At 38.6% G+C, this 13,639-nt stretch overlaps 1 protein-coding gene across 1 annotated transcript in view; it reads right to left on the reverse strand.

The window, feature by feature from the left end:
- Nucleotides 1-13,639, reverse strand: part of LOC136678345 (collagen alpha-1(XXVII) chain B-like) — an 87,505-nt gene that overhangs the window by 57,488 nt on the left and 16,378 nt on the right. Inside the window, exons 4-5 of the mRNA XM_066656369.1 lie at nucleotides 13,125-13,178; nucleotides 2,019-2,072 (exon numbers count right to left, since the gene is read on the reverse strand). Coding sequence (XP_066512466.1) covers nucleotides 2,019-2,072; nucleotides 13,125-13,178 — 108 coding nt within the window. The remainder of the gene's footprint in view (nucleotides 1-2,018; nucleotides 2,073-13,124; nucleotides 13,179-13,639) is intronic.

The raw sequence follows: 13,639 nt of genomic DNA on the forward strand, positions 1-13,639 counted from the left end.
AAACACAACATTAAAATGTACTAAAACTATTGAATAAGGTACAGTTATGTTCCCTAATTGAAGGTACTGAACATGTACCCAAGAGGGTACCACCAGTCACAGCAAAAGCTACCATCACAGTGAGAGTTTTTCTGACAATGCAAAGTGGGTCCCCTTCACTGTTGAAAAAAAGTTTAGAATTTCTGTTACATCCAGGCCACTAGGTGTCAGAATAATGGCTGTGAAAAAATGAAGAAGAGTATTTGGAGAAAATGATTTTGCTCCTTTAATGTAAAATTATTTTCTTCATAGACTAATGTCTAGGTGTCTTTTTTGTTTTAGGGCTGTGATTGTGATGTCACAGCACATTGCTTCTGATTGGTCCATAGCATCTACTGGCAGTTCACAAGCTGTGAGTTATTGGATTAATGTTCCCAACTTAAAATTTTTTAAGACAATACTGTTGATGATGTCGGCTATAACTAAAAAAAATAAAAATAATGGCACCTCTTATGATTGGAAAATAACACTCTTGCTATGTGTCATCCATCACTTAAAGTCCAGCTTGTAAGGGTCCAGCTGCAATGAAGAGTGGGATGGGAGCCTTTTTCCTAAGAGATGTGACTCATTGTTGAAATGACTCAGAAGGGCATCAAAAGCAATTATCACCCCCCCCCCCCTACAAAATGTACATTAACTTACTTTGGTTCCTGGGTCAAAACCATGCAGCTGCTGACCTTGCAAACTCCAAAAACCTCAAAAGAAGCATTAACTTTGCTTTCCCACACTGCCTCACTATCAAATCACACACGACTGGGAACTACATCTGTGATTTCAGAGATTAGTAATGAGTTCCAGTGTTAGATCTGCATGAATATGGAGCTTTGTCAGTGATAGCAATCCCACTCCACCTCTCAGAAACCTTGTTATTGTCACTGAGAGACACACACATGTTAAATGTGAACATGATGAATATTGTTTCAATCAGGGAATTACAGAGAACCTTTATCTCATGTGAATCAGGCGGTTATTTGTCTTACGCAAGACCTCCTGATAAGACAAATCCAGCACAAACAGTGCTACAGACATTGCTGAATATTAAAAAAATCAACATTCTCTGAATGTTTCCACCCTATTCTAACACAGCAACAGATTTAAGATAAATCTCTTTTTTAACAACCGCTGGCCAGATTCTCAAAAAAAAATTATTCACTTAACTCTTCACTTAAGATGTCCATTAATAATCTTCTGCTATAAAAATTCTTAGGAATTTTCTTTTTGTATATTTTACATTTACCATTCTTCTTACCCAAAGAATAGCTAACATTTTTTAATAGTTAAAATGTACTGTATTGGGCAATGTTTTGAACTTTGTGGCTATCCGTAGTGTGGTTTAGAGACACTGAAAGATGATGGGTAATGTAGTCTGGGGTCTCTTGAAGGAACTGGTTGAAGGAGAGCTGGTGTACGTTTTGTTTCCTACTGCAGTAAACAGATTATTCATTCTTCCGTCTCTGTGTGAGTTCATTTTTGTTGTGGATATAACACAAAACAAAATATACCACGATTCTCAGTTTATCAGCCTACTGTTAATGTATTTTCCAACGAGGATAGTACTCCATCCCAGTATCCTGCACTACTGTTTTTGTTTTTTTTTGCTTGCTATAATTGTTTGAATGTTGGTCGCGTAACCCTGCCTGAGCAGATTAGATTGAAGTTTAAAAAAATTAAATAAATAAATATTAATTGAAATTCAGTGTGTATGAGTGTCAATAGTGGTTAGAGACTAATAAATAATGATACAGACACATTAGAAAACACTGTTCTAAGGACAACACCGTATTTAAGGAACCGTATTAAAAGAACATTCTTATGAATTTAGGGTTTGTCCAAGGATCCTTTCTGTCTTTTTATTCTCAGGAAAGTGGCTCCAGGTTGAGCTGAGATAGTTTGGTTGAGATAGTTTTAGATCTTTCTTAATGAGCAATGTCTACTTGACACTTGTTTATAAATTGAAGGTGACATGCAGCAGCACAGACCTTGGATCCGGGAGGTCCTGGACGTCCGGGGTTTCCATGTGGACCTGGAGGACCCTGCAACACAAGCACACGGTCACATTTTATTTGTCTGCTGTCTCTTTCATACTTACAATACAATCACTTTATGGCACTTAGGTCTGGGTCTTGGGCCTTGACCTGTGTTATTGTTTTTTCCCTTCAGAAAAGCTGCGGGAGTAAAGCAAAGGAGGGGCGGGATGTAGCGAGTGTAAACAGTGTCTGGCAGTGTTAAATAGTGGGACAGTTTGTTTAGCTGAGACAAGTCCTTAAGTCTGTATGAATCTGTCAAGCACTACAGTGTGTTGACTGTAAATGCCACTGCTTTTTGTGTCTTGTAATGCCCTCATTATTTGCACATTACAAAGTGAAGAGTTAAACATTCTGGTTTATGGCTCCCTTCGAACATGGTTTTATAGATCGTACAGAACTAGCAGTTACACTTTTAAAGGAGAAACACAGTGTTATATCCAGCATTGTATCACATCGTGATGTGCCTTGTTTAAGGGTGAATCAACAGAACACAGTGGAAAGTCAGAAATATTAGAACCTGTAGGGCTCTTACATTTAATCTTGTTTCTTTTCTGCAGCTTTAATCTATAATCTAGTGGTTTAAGATGTGAATCATTCCATCAGCACACCACTTCCAAAGCTCAAAGCACAGCTAGCAGCATTCTTTATATTATTGTTATCACTGCAGCATTAGCAGGGGTTTTTAAGATGCAAAGAACCACAAGAAAACCATCAGGAGGAACAAAAATGCTTTCATGTTTAAATAGATACATCCACAACAGTGAAATGGCAGTTTGTTACAAAACACAATTTGTGAATTTTAAACCCCAGCAACCACTTGAAACTATGGGTTAGCAGGAACCCCCCCACCCCACCCCACCCCAACATTAAGTATCTGAAGACATTTTCATAATACAGGATAAATCGTTTGACCCCACACAACCCCACCATCACTCAGCAAGATGCCAGCCAGGCTATTCGGAGTTTCCATCAGGCAAATCTTTTACCTGATACATGAATCTGGGTACTTTTTAAAACATTACAGAGCTCTGATTAGCCAGAATAACTTGTCAGCCATGTTGAAATGCAGACATCGAGCACAAACTAGCCATTTGTAAAATCTCTAAGCTACAGTCGAGATCACAATTGTTATTATTTGACTCACAAGTCAGTCACGAGTAGTGTAAAGTAAAAATATTATACAGTGGAAAAGCACCACAACATGACAGAACTGAAGAGTTAGCTGGCTTTACACATCTCAGATAAGTAATGTGTCAAGTTTTCACCACCTAGCTTGTTATCACTGAGATTTAGGAAAGGCATAGCTAACAGGAGGAACTGTCAATACCTTTTATTTAAATACCTTATATATAAATAAATACATAAATAAATCTCCCTACTAATGTAGACCTATTGTAGGGCTCTTTATAGTCGTCATATACTTCTGTTAATTGTTGTAAACTGCTTCAAGAAGTGATGTATTTCAGGAACCCACTGCTCCAGAAGCTGGGCATTTACCTTACAAGTGAGTAGTTGTGCTTTAAAGAGGGCTTTTCAAAATTCCCTTGTCTGTCTGCATTATGTCAGAGCTCACGTTGTTCTCAGCTCAAGCTCCAGGGGAGGTCAGGCCTGACCTGTGCTTTGTGCCTCTGTGTGTGTGCACACAAAACCTTTTTTCTGTGGACCATATGGAAAATTACTCTGTTTAAGTTATGGCATATGGATGTGATTTTCTTCATCCTGTCACTTCACCCACACACATGAGGCCCATGTGGAGGGAGGGAGACGAAGGGAGGGACATAGGGAAAGACCAAAAAAAGCTTAAAGACCAGCTGATGGTCAGCTGACCTACGCACACACAGTCCAGATGTCACAGGTAAAAGAGGAGTGAGAAACAATAATGAGAGAAAATGAGAGCAGCAAAAACCAGCACTTACAGTTCAACTCGACAAGGCAGCTCAGAATTGAGGCCAAGACAAAAATGCTATAAGTGCTAGAGTGATTTTACTGCCAATAGAACTCAACAGAAAGCAGAGATTAGCATCAACACAAGGAGCCGCACAGACAGAAACCAGACACCACAGACCATGTCTGCATGATACGTTGTTGGGCGATCGGTATTATGATATTGGTCTTTTCAGTACTGATCATGTGGAAGGCTTTATTATGCACATTTAACCTGTTCTTTTAATTTCACACTTTGTTGGTGTTCATTTTGTTAAGTTGTAGATTAAATACTCATGTAATCCAACATAATTCACCTATTTAAGTTAGAACAATAATGAGCCACAGCTCAGTTCAACACAAGAGCCCAGGAGTAAGAAGCGGGGAGAAGAAGCTCTGTTTTCACTGTAATTACTCAGTACTATTTCTCTGCACTCATGTTTGTTTTCCTCCATTTGACCTTATCTTTGTACTCTCACAAACATGATTGGAGAAACTCAGACAAGGAGGCGGGACAATTCTGAAGTGCTGCCTGCTACCATCATAAGATGCAGCACAAAATCAGAAAAACTCGTTTTATCCTGTTTTCAGACTTCAGATCACAACAAATGACTGGATTATGATATTTCACTATTTATGGGTTGGTAGGAGCTTAGATTAATGCACTAATACACTGAACAAGCTATTTTTCATAATGTCCTTTTTAAAAGGATCGCTAGGTAACATTAGTTTTTTTTTTGCTTTTGGGCTCCCTCTACAGCTGCAGAGTGTATTTCACTTTTACAGCACTGTCATGAAACCAAGAGGGAGGGTGGTCCCCTACCCTGCACTACAACGTGATGCATTCCAGTGGCTAGGTACACACACTCACACCTATGGACACTTTTGTAAACGTGTGTTTTTTGGACCGTGGGAGGGAACCAGAGCACCCGGAGGAAACCCACACGGCCCGGGGACGTCCCCGGAGCTGTGTGACTCCGACATTACTTGTTGCGCCAATGTGCCGCCCAATTTAAATCCAATAATAATAATAAAAAAAAAAACAACACCAAAAAAAAACAAAAAACACTGGAATTCACTGTAAAATCTTACAAAAACTGCATAAGAATTTACAGCATTAATCCAAAACGAAAGCTTTATGAATGAGCTGATTTTTATTGATATGATGAATTTTGCTTCATAACAGCAGGGGCATAAACTAAACGATTACAAAATTGAAATGATTTTGACATCAAAGTAGGGCTGTGCAATTAATCAAAAATGAATCAGAATCGACATTCAGAACTTCTAATCGACATAGTCTTGTCTATATTGATTATTTTTATTCTGTTATGTCCCGACTGTGTGTTCATGTACTGTCCCTTTAGAACCATGCTACCAAGCAGTAGTCACGTGATTCTGCCCCCTATCTGCCACATGGAAGCAACCTAAACACAGAGGTTCGTACCCGTAGCGGTTTGAGCCGCTCGTACCAAAGAAAAACACAGCATCTGTGGTTTGGACGTGTTGTGTTTTAACTATCATTAATACGACACTGAACAAAAAGAAGTCACATGTAAACACCGAGGAAAAAAAAATGACCAAAATACAATCACATGGCAAATAGTGCTCAAAAAAACAAGAGGAACAATCTCCAAGCAACATTAGAAAAAAATATCCCATATATTTACAGCACAAGCCTCGTCACTGAACTATGAGTCAAGAACACAAAAACATAATTATCGTTCATTAATCGTTATCTTGGTAACATGTACAATAAATCGTGATACTGATTTGCGCTCATATCGCCCAGCACTACTTCAAGGTAAACCAAGGTAAAAACAATTTTCTGATTGATTTCAAGTTGACTTCCAGTGATATCACAAATGTAATCTGAAGCAGTCCCTGTACTGTGTCCATATGGTGCAGCTCTAATGCAGGCTATTTCTAATCCCCTTTGTCATGGCTGCAGTACATTATGATCCTGAGCCATTCGTGAGTGGGACTCTTTTCCACAGACCTGCTGCTGACTCTGCACATACTGGCCTGCATATGGAGACACTTACCAGAAGCTCATCTACAGATTTCCTCCTCCTTATTCAACAATTTAGTGCGTTACTGTGCATACTGCAATTTGCTTGGGTGCTGCACATATGGCAGAGTTTAGCTGCCAGACACAGCCATAGAGAAATATCTAGGGGAAACTTGTTAAGTTAAACGTCAGAGCGTCACAGCGGCAGAGAAAAATATAACGGGTGACCGAGTGGAGACGCTTTCTTTATTATTCGTCCCAGGACAAAGGGTTTTTTAGGCTTGACTTAAATTTGATTTTTTGGTTTTATGAGTGATTTTTTTTTAAAATCTCTCTCTCTCTGGGTCTGAGTGAGTGAATGAGCCCTTTAAGAATCATGGATGATGCTGTATATAAATGTATATATACACGTCTTATGTATCCTTTGGTATAATGCATTTCTGTATTCCACAAACATACACTGATTTATACTTTAAATGTATTAAAGACACACTACAATAACCCATCTAAAGGTTTTTCTCTCAGCTGTCTCAAGGTCTAAGCAACAAAGCAAAGCACTGTGACACCATCTGTGACACCCACTCGTGTTAACGCTTGTAAGGAGGTGCGAATACCACTTTGGCTCCAGTTTCATAACCATAAAGACTTCAGAGTAACACTGCAGTAACAAATCTCTGAAACTAGAACTTGATACAACCGTCTTGACTTCTATGTGCGCCTCGGCAGTATTAAATATCCATCCATTTTCCCTAAAATGTAAAGGGCAGCTGCCATTTTCAGACACTAAAAAGAAATCATACTTTTAGAATTTATGTACCCACGTGAATCAAGAGCATCTAGTTTAATCCTTTCATTATAAACTCGGGTTTTGGGATTAAGTTATCTGAACAGCTGATAAATCCTGCTTTGTGAATTAACCTCCATGCCTGTGCTGGTGTGGGCTGATGTCTGGGGCAGGTGGGTGGCAGGCGTCTAGTTCCACCTCATATATTTTGTGTAGTTAGTTGGAGTAGTCAGATGCTCCGCCTTAATTTATAGGAGCGCCATGCTGCTTTTTTGAAGACTAAAACCCCTGCTGGTAACAGCTAAAGGAGGTCTGCCTGTCTGGACTCTTTAATTTCAGTATAAAAATCTATCTAGCTGAAGCTATGAGGCTAATGCAGCTATGTCGGAAGTGTACACCACACCAATTAGTGCAAACCAAGTGCTTAAATCATCACGTCATCAACTATGTACAACTGGTCACGAATCCTAAACAGTTGTGTTTATGTGGTTTCTAACGCTGTCACAGTGTTACACACAAAAGAGGACAAAAGGATATGAGACATTTAAAACAAAAATAGCAATAAGAGGTGAGTGAAATTGCAAAAATATAAATATTAATTAAATTAAAAAAAAACAAAAAACTCAACGTTTAACTTTGCTGAAGTTTGATAAACTGGAACAGACTAGAGGAACCACTGAAGACTCATTGAAACAATACAAAACTAGGAATTACATGATTATTTTAATTTGTAAGTTGTAAACACTGTTTATTTAAGGATGTTCAACACTGACTGTATACTTATAGCAATAAAATATAAGCCATGTTGAGTCAGAAAGCTGTTTTTGTTTAGTTGAATATAGCCTTGTAGACTCATTTTTCCAACTTTAACTTTAAGGTGAACACACTGCCAAAACTTTCCCAAAAAACTAAATGCTGTTGCTGAAGCAATGGTGGACTGATCTTATAAGAATCAACTGTGGGCCAAATATTATCATACTGCCCTAGTAGTAACATTCTTAAATTACATTTTTGTAATTCTGGGTTTGAGAAACGAGGAGTGGTTTATTTAACAAAAAACGAAACAAGAATGTGTAATTTAAATAACATTTAAACATTCACTTATCAATATGAGAACTACTAGGGCCATTAGTACAAATCCCCACAAACCAGACCAAAGAGTGAAGTTCATATACAAGAGGGTCACCTGGAACATCGACATCACAAGGCAAAACCGAACTGACTCAATAAACACAGTGTTAAACAGAGTGTTTTTTGGGTCAGTACATATAACGCAAGTAAATTGCATAATAAAAGTTAGCCACCCGAGCCATTGGGTAATTTTCTGTAAAACTAATCAATTTTATTTTATTTTAACTTCAGGAAAGCCTTTCTAAAAGTTGTGCACATTTTTTAAAATAATTAACTATTATTTTACATTAAATAATAATTAACATTCATGAATAGTAAAATATTCATGAATGTTACCCACTTTTATTGTGGTGGTGCTATGTGTGGAAGGAGATGAGGAGTGAGCTCCCAGAATGCTCAGGAGCCATGTTTTTTAATAAATTCCACACAAACCTTTTCAGTGTATAATATATCAAAAACCACAATGCATCTTAACTAGTAAATTGCCTTAGGTTTCGCAATACTGTTTCTGTAAAAATTAAATTTTCCACTCTGTTCCTTTTCTGGACCAAACATCTTTCCACACTTTTTGTAACGGCCAATGGTCCATTTCTGTGGAAGCATCAGTCTTCTGACTGACGGATGACTTCCAACATCACTAAAGAAGGAAAAATAAGGCCAGATTTTTACAGGAGAGCAGTGCCTTTTACAGGGTTGACATGAGGATCACTCTGCTTTACAAGCTACTAAAGAACAGATAAAGCACACAACCCAAAAACACAAATCACGATTTTCACTTTAGGAAATTATTCCACATTAGGAAGCAGTTTGGTTTATAGTTGTCTTTGACTGGTATATGCTGGTATTTGTGCTGGTTGGATGTAATAGAAAAGACTCTATAAACATTAACAATATATCTAACATATGGAGTCTTGGCAGAGAGGATGATGTAGAATGATGGCGAAAGGAAACGTTTTTTCTTTCCTCAACTCCAAGCAATACTGTTGACTGGCCAAAATGACAAAGCACAAAGCCTTAGCTCCAAATGGTTGAGGGCTGATTATTCAAAGTGCTCGAGTCTGAGGTTGTAAGTGCAGTCAGAAGAAGACAGAGTGCCTGACCGCAATCATGCCTTCCCTTTGCATTTCTCTTAAAACTCTGTTCTGCTCATAAACCTACGGTCCAAGTGGAAAAAACAAAAAAACAAAAAAACAGTCTGACCATAAAAGTGAAATGTAGTAAATGGCAAACGTTATGCTGACACAGTGAAGGACGAGATCACCTTGTAGGAGGAAGCAAACGCTGCCAAATTTATGAAAAAAATCACGGAGCTAAAAATTCTCCTTGTGACTAATGTATTTACGAGTCAGCTTTGTTTTTAAAGATGTCTCATGTGCACGCGTCCATGTGATCTAAGCGTGGTGGGTCAAGTCCCCTGTGCCGCATTGGCCTAGCCGTCTGACCCCAAAATGTCCCATTAGGAATGATCTGCAGGCACTCAGTAATACATCTCCAGAAACTCAAAAATTAGGAAATAGTCACAAATGGGAAAGTGCCACAAGCACTTAGTTCACATTAGGGATATTCTAAATATTTGTAAACAACTCAGTGGAGTGTCTGACTTCAAAAATAACGTGAGGTTATATGAGTCTAAACAGTTTACAGGCTTTTTTTTTTTTTGACTCCCTACAGTCATCCCTTTCCCATTTGCACTGGTCTAATGACCTGATGCCTCCACCAGAAGCCTCAGGTTAAATGGTCAAACCAAACACCAACACTGGTCTCAAATCACCACAAACCTCTCCCTTTGCCCTTAAGAACCTTCACCCTGCTATGGTACCAAGGCCAAAGGTCAATTGTCCAGAGAGGTGTCAGGTCCTGAGGGGGCAATTTTCCTCCCACATCTGTCAAAAGTGAAATTATCCGACTGTGTCATTAGCACAGCACAAGCAACTTTTACTGCTTTCAGCATTTGTGGAATCTTTTCCTCTCTGCTCCAAATGTGGCACACAGACTAGCTCCAAACAACAGGCCTGATTCATTAGTTATTTTCGTGATGAAGAGCCTACAAAACAAAATGTGAACTACATTCAGAATGGCTTTAACACTAGTGTGAACTCTCGAAGGGGGATTGCTGCATTCAAACTACTGGTGTTTTTAATTAAAGCCCCCTAAATCAGATGGGTGCCGCCATGTGCATTAGAGCCATATGAGAGTTTTATTACTCAACATACAGAAAAGATAACAGATAAATTAAATAATATTTTACCTGTAAAATAAAAATTTGATGGTATAACCGTTGTAAATACCATTGTATTTAAAAAAGTGAATGTTATCTCAAAATGAGGGCTGTATTTAAGATGTGTGTGTGGTGTATGTCAAATTTCTATGTCCTTAAGTACAAGGACAGAGAGCTTATTTATATGCATTTAAGAGAGCCACAGGGAGGGGGCGCTCTGGGAGCGCACCGAGTGGTGATGTCACACTGAAAACGAGCAGGTAAAAAATTCACAAGCCCAGTAGACCACTGCAGTTGTGAGTTTAGTGCTGATTTTGGGTTAAAAGAGAGGAATGAAGCTGAAAACTCAGAAAACAAATACTCAGAAGACACTTCACTCGACTTTGTGCTCACAGGTATGAGGCTTTATCTTCTAAATATGTATGATTTGAGCCTCAGTTCGCTGAAAAATCATCTGCTGAGCTGGCCAGCTTTCTGTTCCTCTAGCACCATTCGCTGAAATTTGTCAGACTGTGCTGAGCTGAACTGCACAGTGCCGAAAACCCTTCACTCAACCCGAAATCACAGATATGAGGCTCCTAAGCTACAACAATCACAACAGAACCCAAACTCAGATATCATGCTTTGTGTAAGAAAAAGGAATAAACAAATGTGCCCATATTAACCACCCACAGGCTTACGGTCCTGGAGGCCCAAAGCCCCCTTGAGCAGGTTCTCTGAGCAGCTAAAGAGCAGACGAACGCCACCAAGGCTGTAAATGCCTTTAATAAGACTGTCACAAAGGCCTCTTTCTTTACTTCTACAGATTGGGTTCCCACAGTGCAGCCCTCAGAGGCCCTGCTAAAGGGCAGCCTGCAACAGGTATCTCTCTCACATATACACACACACACACAGTTACAATGTCCAGACTTATACACAGGAAAGCCTCTTTGAACTTTGGAGAAATGAATACGGTTTTGTACTCTTTCCCGTTCAGCCATTATATCCCTAGACACTGCAAGACTCAAAAAATCTTTGTCCAAACAACTAATGAACACAATGTTTTCCAAACATAAGAAAAATCATAATTGACAAATGATGAATGGTAAAATCAACTTGTATGATCTACTGTCCCCTGAGAAACTGCACAAAGGGGTTTTTGAACAATGCCATCGCAGAACTAATTTTGGTTCCATAAAGAAGCATTTTTGTAAAAACATTTAAATGATGGATTTTTTGACCTTTAAAAGGTAATTCACACTCACAAATATGGAAATAAAAGTGGTTCTTCTCTGGCATCACTTAAAACCCTTTGTAGCTTAAAACCGTTTGTAGAGTGTTGTTGCTGTAATAACTAAAAACCTCATATCTAAAAAACATTAATGTAACAAGGGCAAAACACAGTTAACTTTATTGTACAGTGTACAGCCAGAGACCTCCTTATAATTGTGATTTCCAGGCAAAACAGCCAAATTATTTTTATTAGTAAAGCTTCATTCTTTTTGCGCAACCCACATTTTTGGGCACATCCAAAGCTAAGCCTTAGAGGGCGTTTACATTTTCTGCTTCTCTATTTAATCTTGTACTTGTAATCTAAGTAATCCCAAACACATTCAGTAAGTCTGGGCTCTGGTCTCTATTGCCACTGACCTATTTAAAAAAAAAACAAACAAAAAAAAAAAACACATGCATCTCCAAAATAGTAACTTCACAGAAGGAAAACCCTCCTTAACCTTCAGTGGAAGTCAATTGGAAAAAACAAATATATTCTGAAATATACGTCTTGGTCCATTCATCATTACTTTTTCAAATAATGTAAAGGAAAGCTGTGAAATCTAAAAATCCACAAAATAGAGATGGACATGTTTTTCTTTGGTCAGTGACAATGTTTACATTTATTTTTTATCTGCCTTCAGTATGAAAGATATTATTTTTATACAATCCCTGTAGAAAATTTTCTGGAAAAAAACAAGAATAAACTGTACTTTAATGCTGTTTTGTTTAAAAATAAAATAAACCAATGGTGGTCTCTGACTTCTGCACATCTCTACTGACCTATTTCTCATGAACTCTCCATACCATTTCCACAACTGACATTTGTTATACAGCGTTAAAGACAAAACAGAAACAGAGCTGAGATGTTTTGGTATGCTATGATAGAAGCAATATGCTGATATCAGGATGAGAACACTTAAGTGCAGACGCTTTCTTATCCCACAGTCTATGTTGATTCTCAGGCAGCACAAGTGGAGATACATTTTGATTTGCCAAAGCTTTGCTTTCTGAGGGCCAGCATTCAGTATTAACTGGCATTCCATGACCCTATTAGTCAAAGCGAAGTGGCCTTGAGGAAACAGAAATGTTGAGGCATAAACAAGATAAAGCCCTTATAAAAAGATTCTGGAAGAATCTGTAGTGATGTGTGTCAAGCCTAATGCATTAGAAGTAAGGAGTAATTCATAGTATCTCAATATCAGGAATTATTTATTGATCTTCGGTAACAGGCTCTGTATCTCCTTAAAGGAAACTCCAAGGCAATAAAACAAGGTCACTTCTACTCAGGCAGAAAATAAAAGCTTAAGTCAGGCAGAATATCACGTCTGCTTTTCTGCTGCACATGAAATATTCTTCTTTCACTCTATGACTTCAACAGTGTTCTCAGGAAGCCTGAGTCAGTCTTCCTGGAAAATGAAGAAAACAGAGGTGGCTCCTTGAGCCCGAGTAATGGTACAGACCTTTGAGAGTCACTAAGCGAGGTGAGTTAGTGTTGATTTTAGCTTCCCCGGTGCGAGGAGACACTTACATGATTTTACAATGCCAGCTTCATCACCTTTTTTAATCTGCCCTGGCAACTGAACTCTAATAATCAGAACTCCCTGAGAAATACTAGGTTGACAGAATCGTTTACTTAATCGGAGTAATTAGATGGAGCAAGTTGATGGAACACTGAGAAAATGTTCCCTGGGGCAGGGCAAGGGGAACACACATCAGCAGGAGTTCTTTAAGGCTTACCCGAGGTCCTCTTTTGCCTGCTAATCCTGGCTTGCCGGGGGGCCCTGGAGATCCCTGAAAGAGAGAAAGAGAAGGTGTATTGTGATGAGGAGCAAGATCATTTAGTGTTGTATGTCTACCTGCTGACATTCAATGAAGCCTCCAACATGGCAGTAATCCCTGTACTAGGATAAAGGCAGTGGACTACGGCCAGTGAGCAACTGCTTCCAAAGTCAATGCTATCCGCACTCTTAAAAAGCAAGCTGCCAAAATGGGGGCTTTGGAACAATTACTTTTCTGGATAAGAGCATCTTATAAATGTAAACGTAAATAGAAATGTGGAAAAACACATGTGTCTTTTTAAATGGGTAGATGTTTAAAATACGGTTGGTGGAAAAGTGCAAGATTTTTCTGTTTTAAAGGAACCTCCAGTCAATATAATGTTTGAACACAAATTACAGGTATGTCCAAGCCAAGAACAATTGAGCATTCATAACTGTTTAAGAACGTTCTTCATGCTTCAACAGTTAGTACAA

Source organism: Hoplias malabaricus, chromosome Y, assembly GCF_029633855.1.
Source record: "Hoplias malabaricus isolate fHopMal1 chromosome Y, fHopMal1.hap1, whole genome shotgun sequence".
Lineage (NCBI taxonomy): Eukaryota > Metazoa > Chordata > Actinopteri > Characiformes > Erythrinidae > Hoplias > Hoplias malabaricus.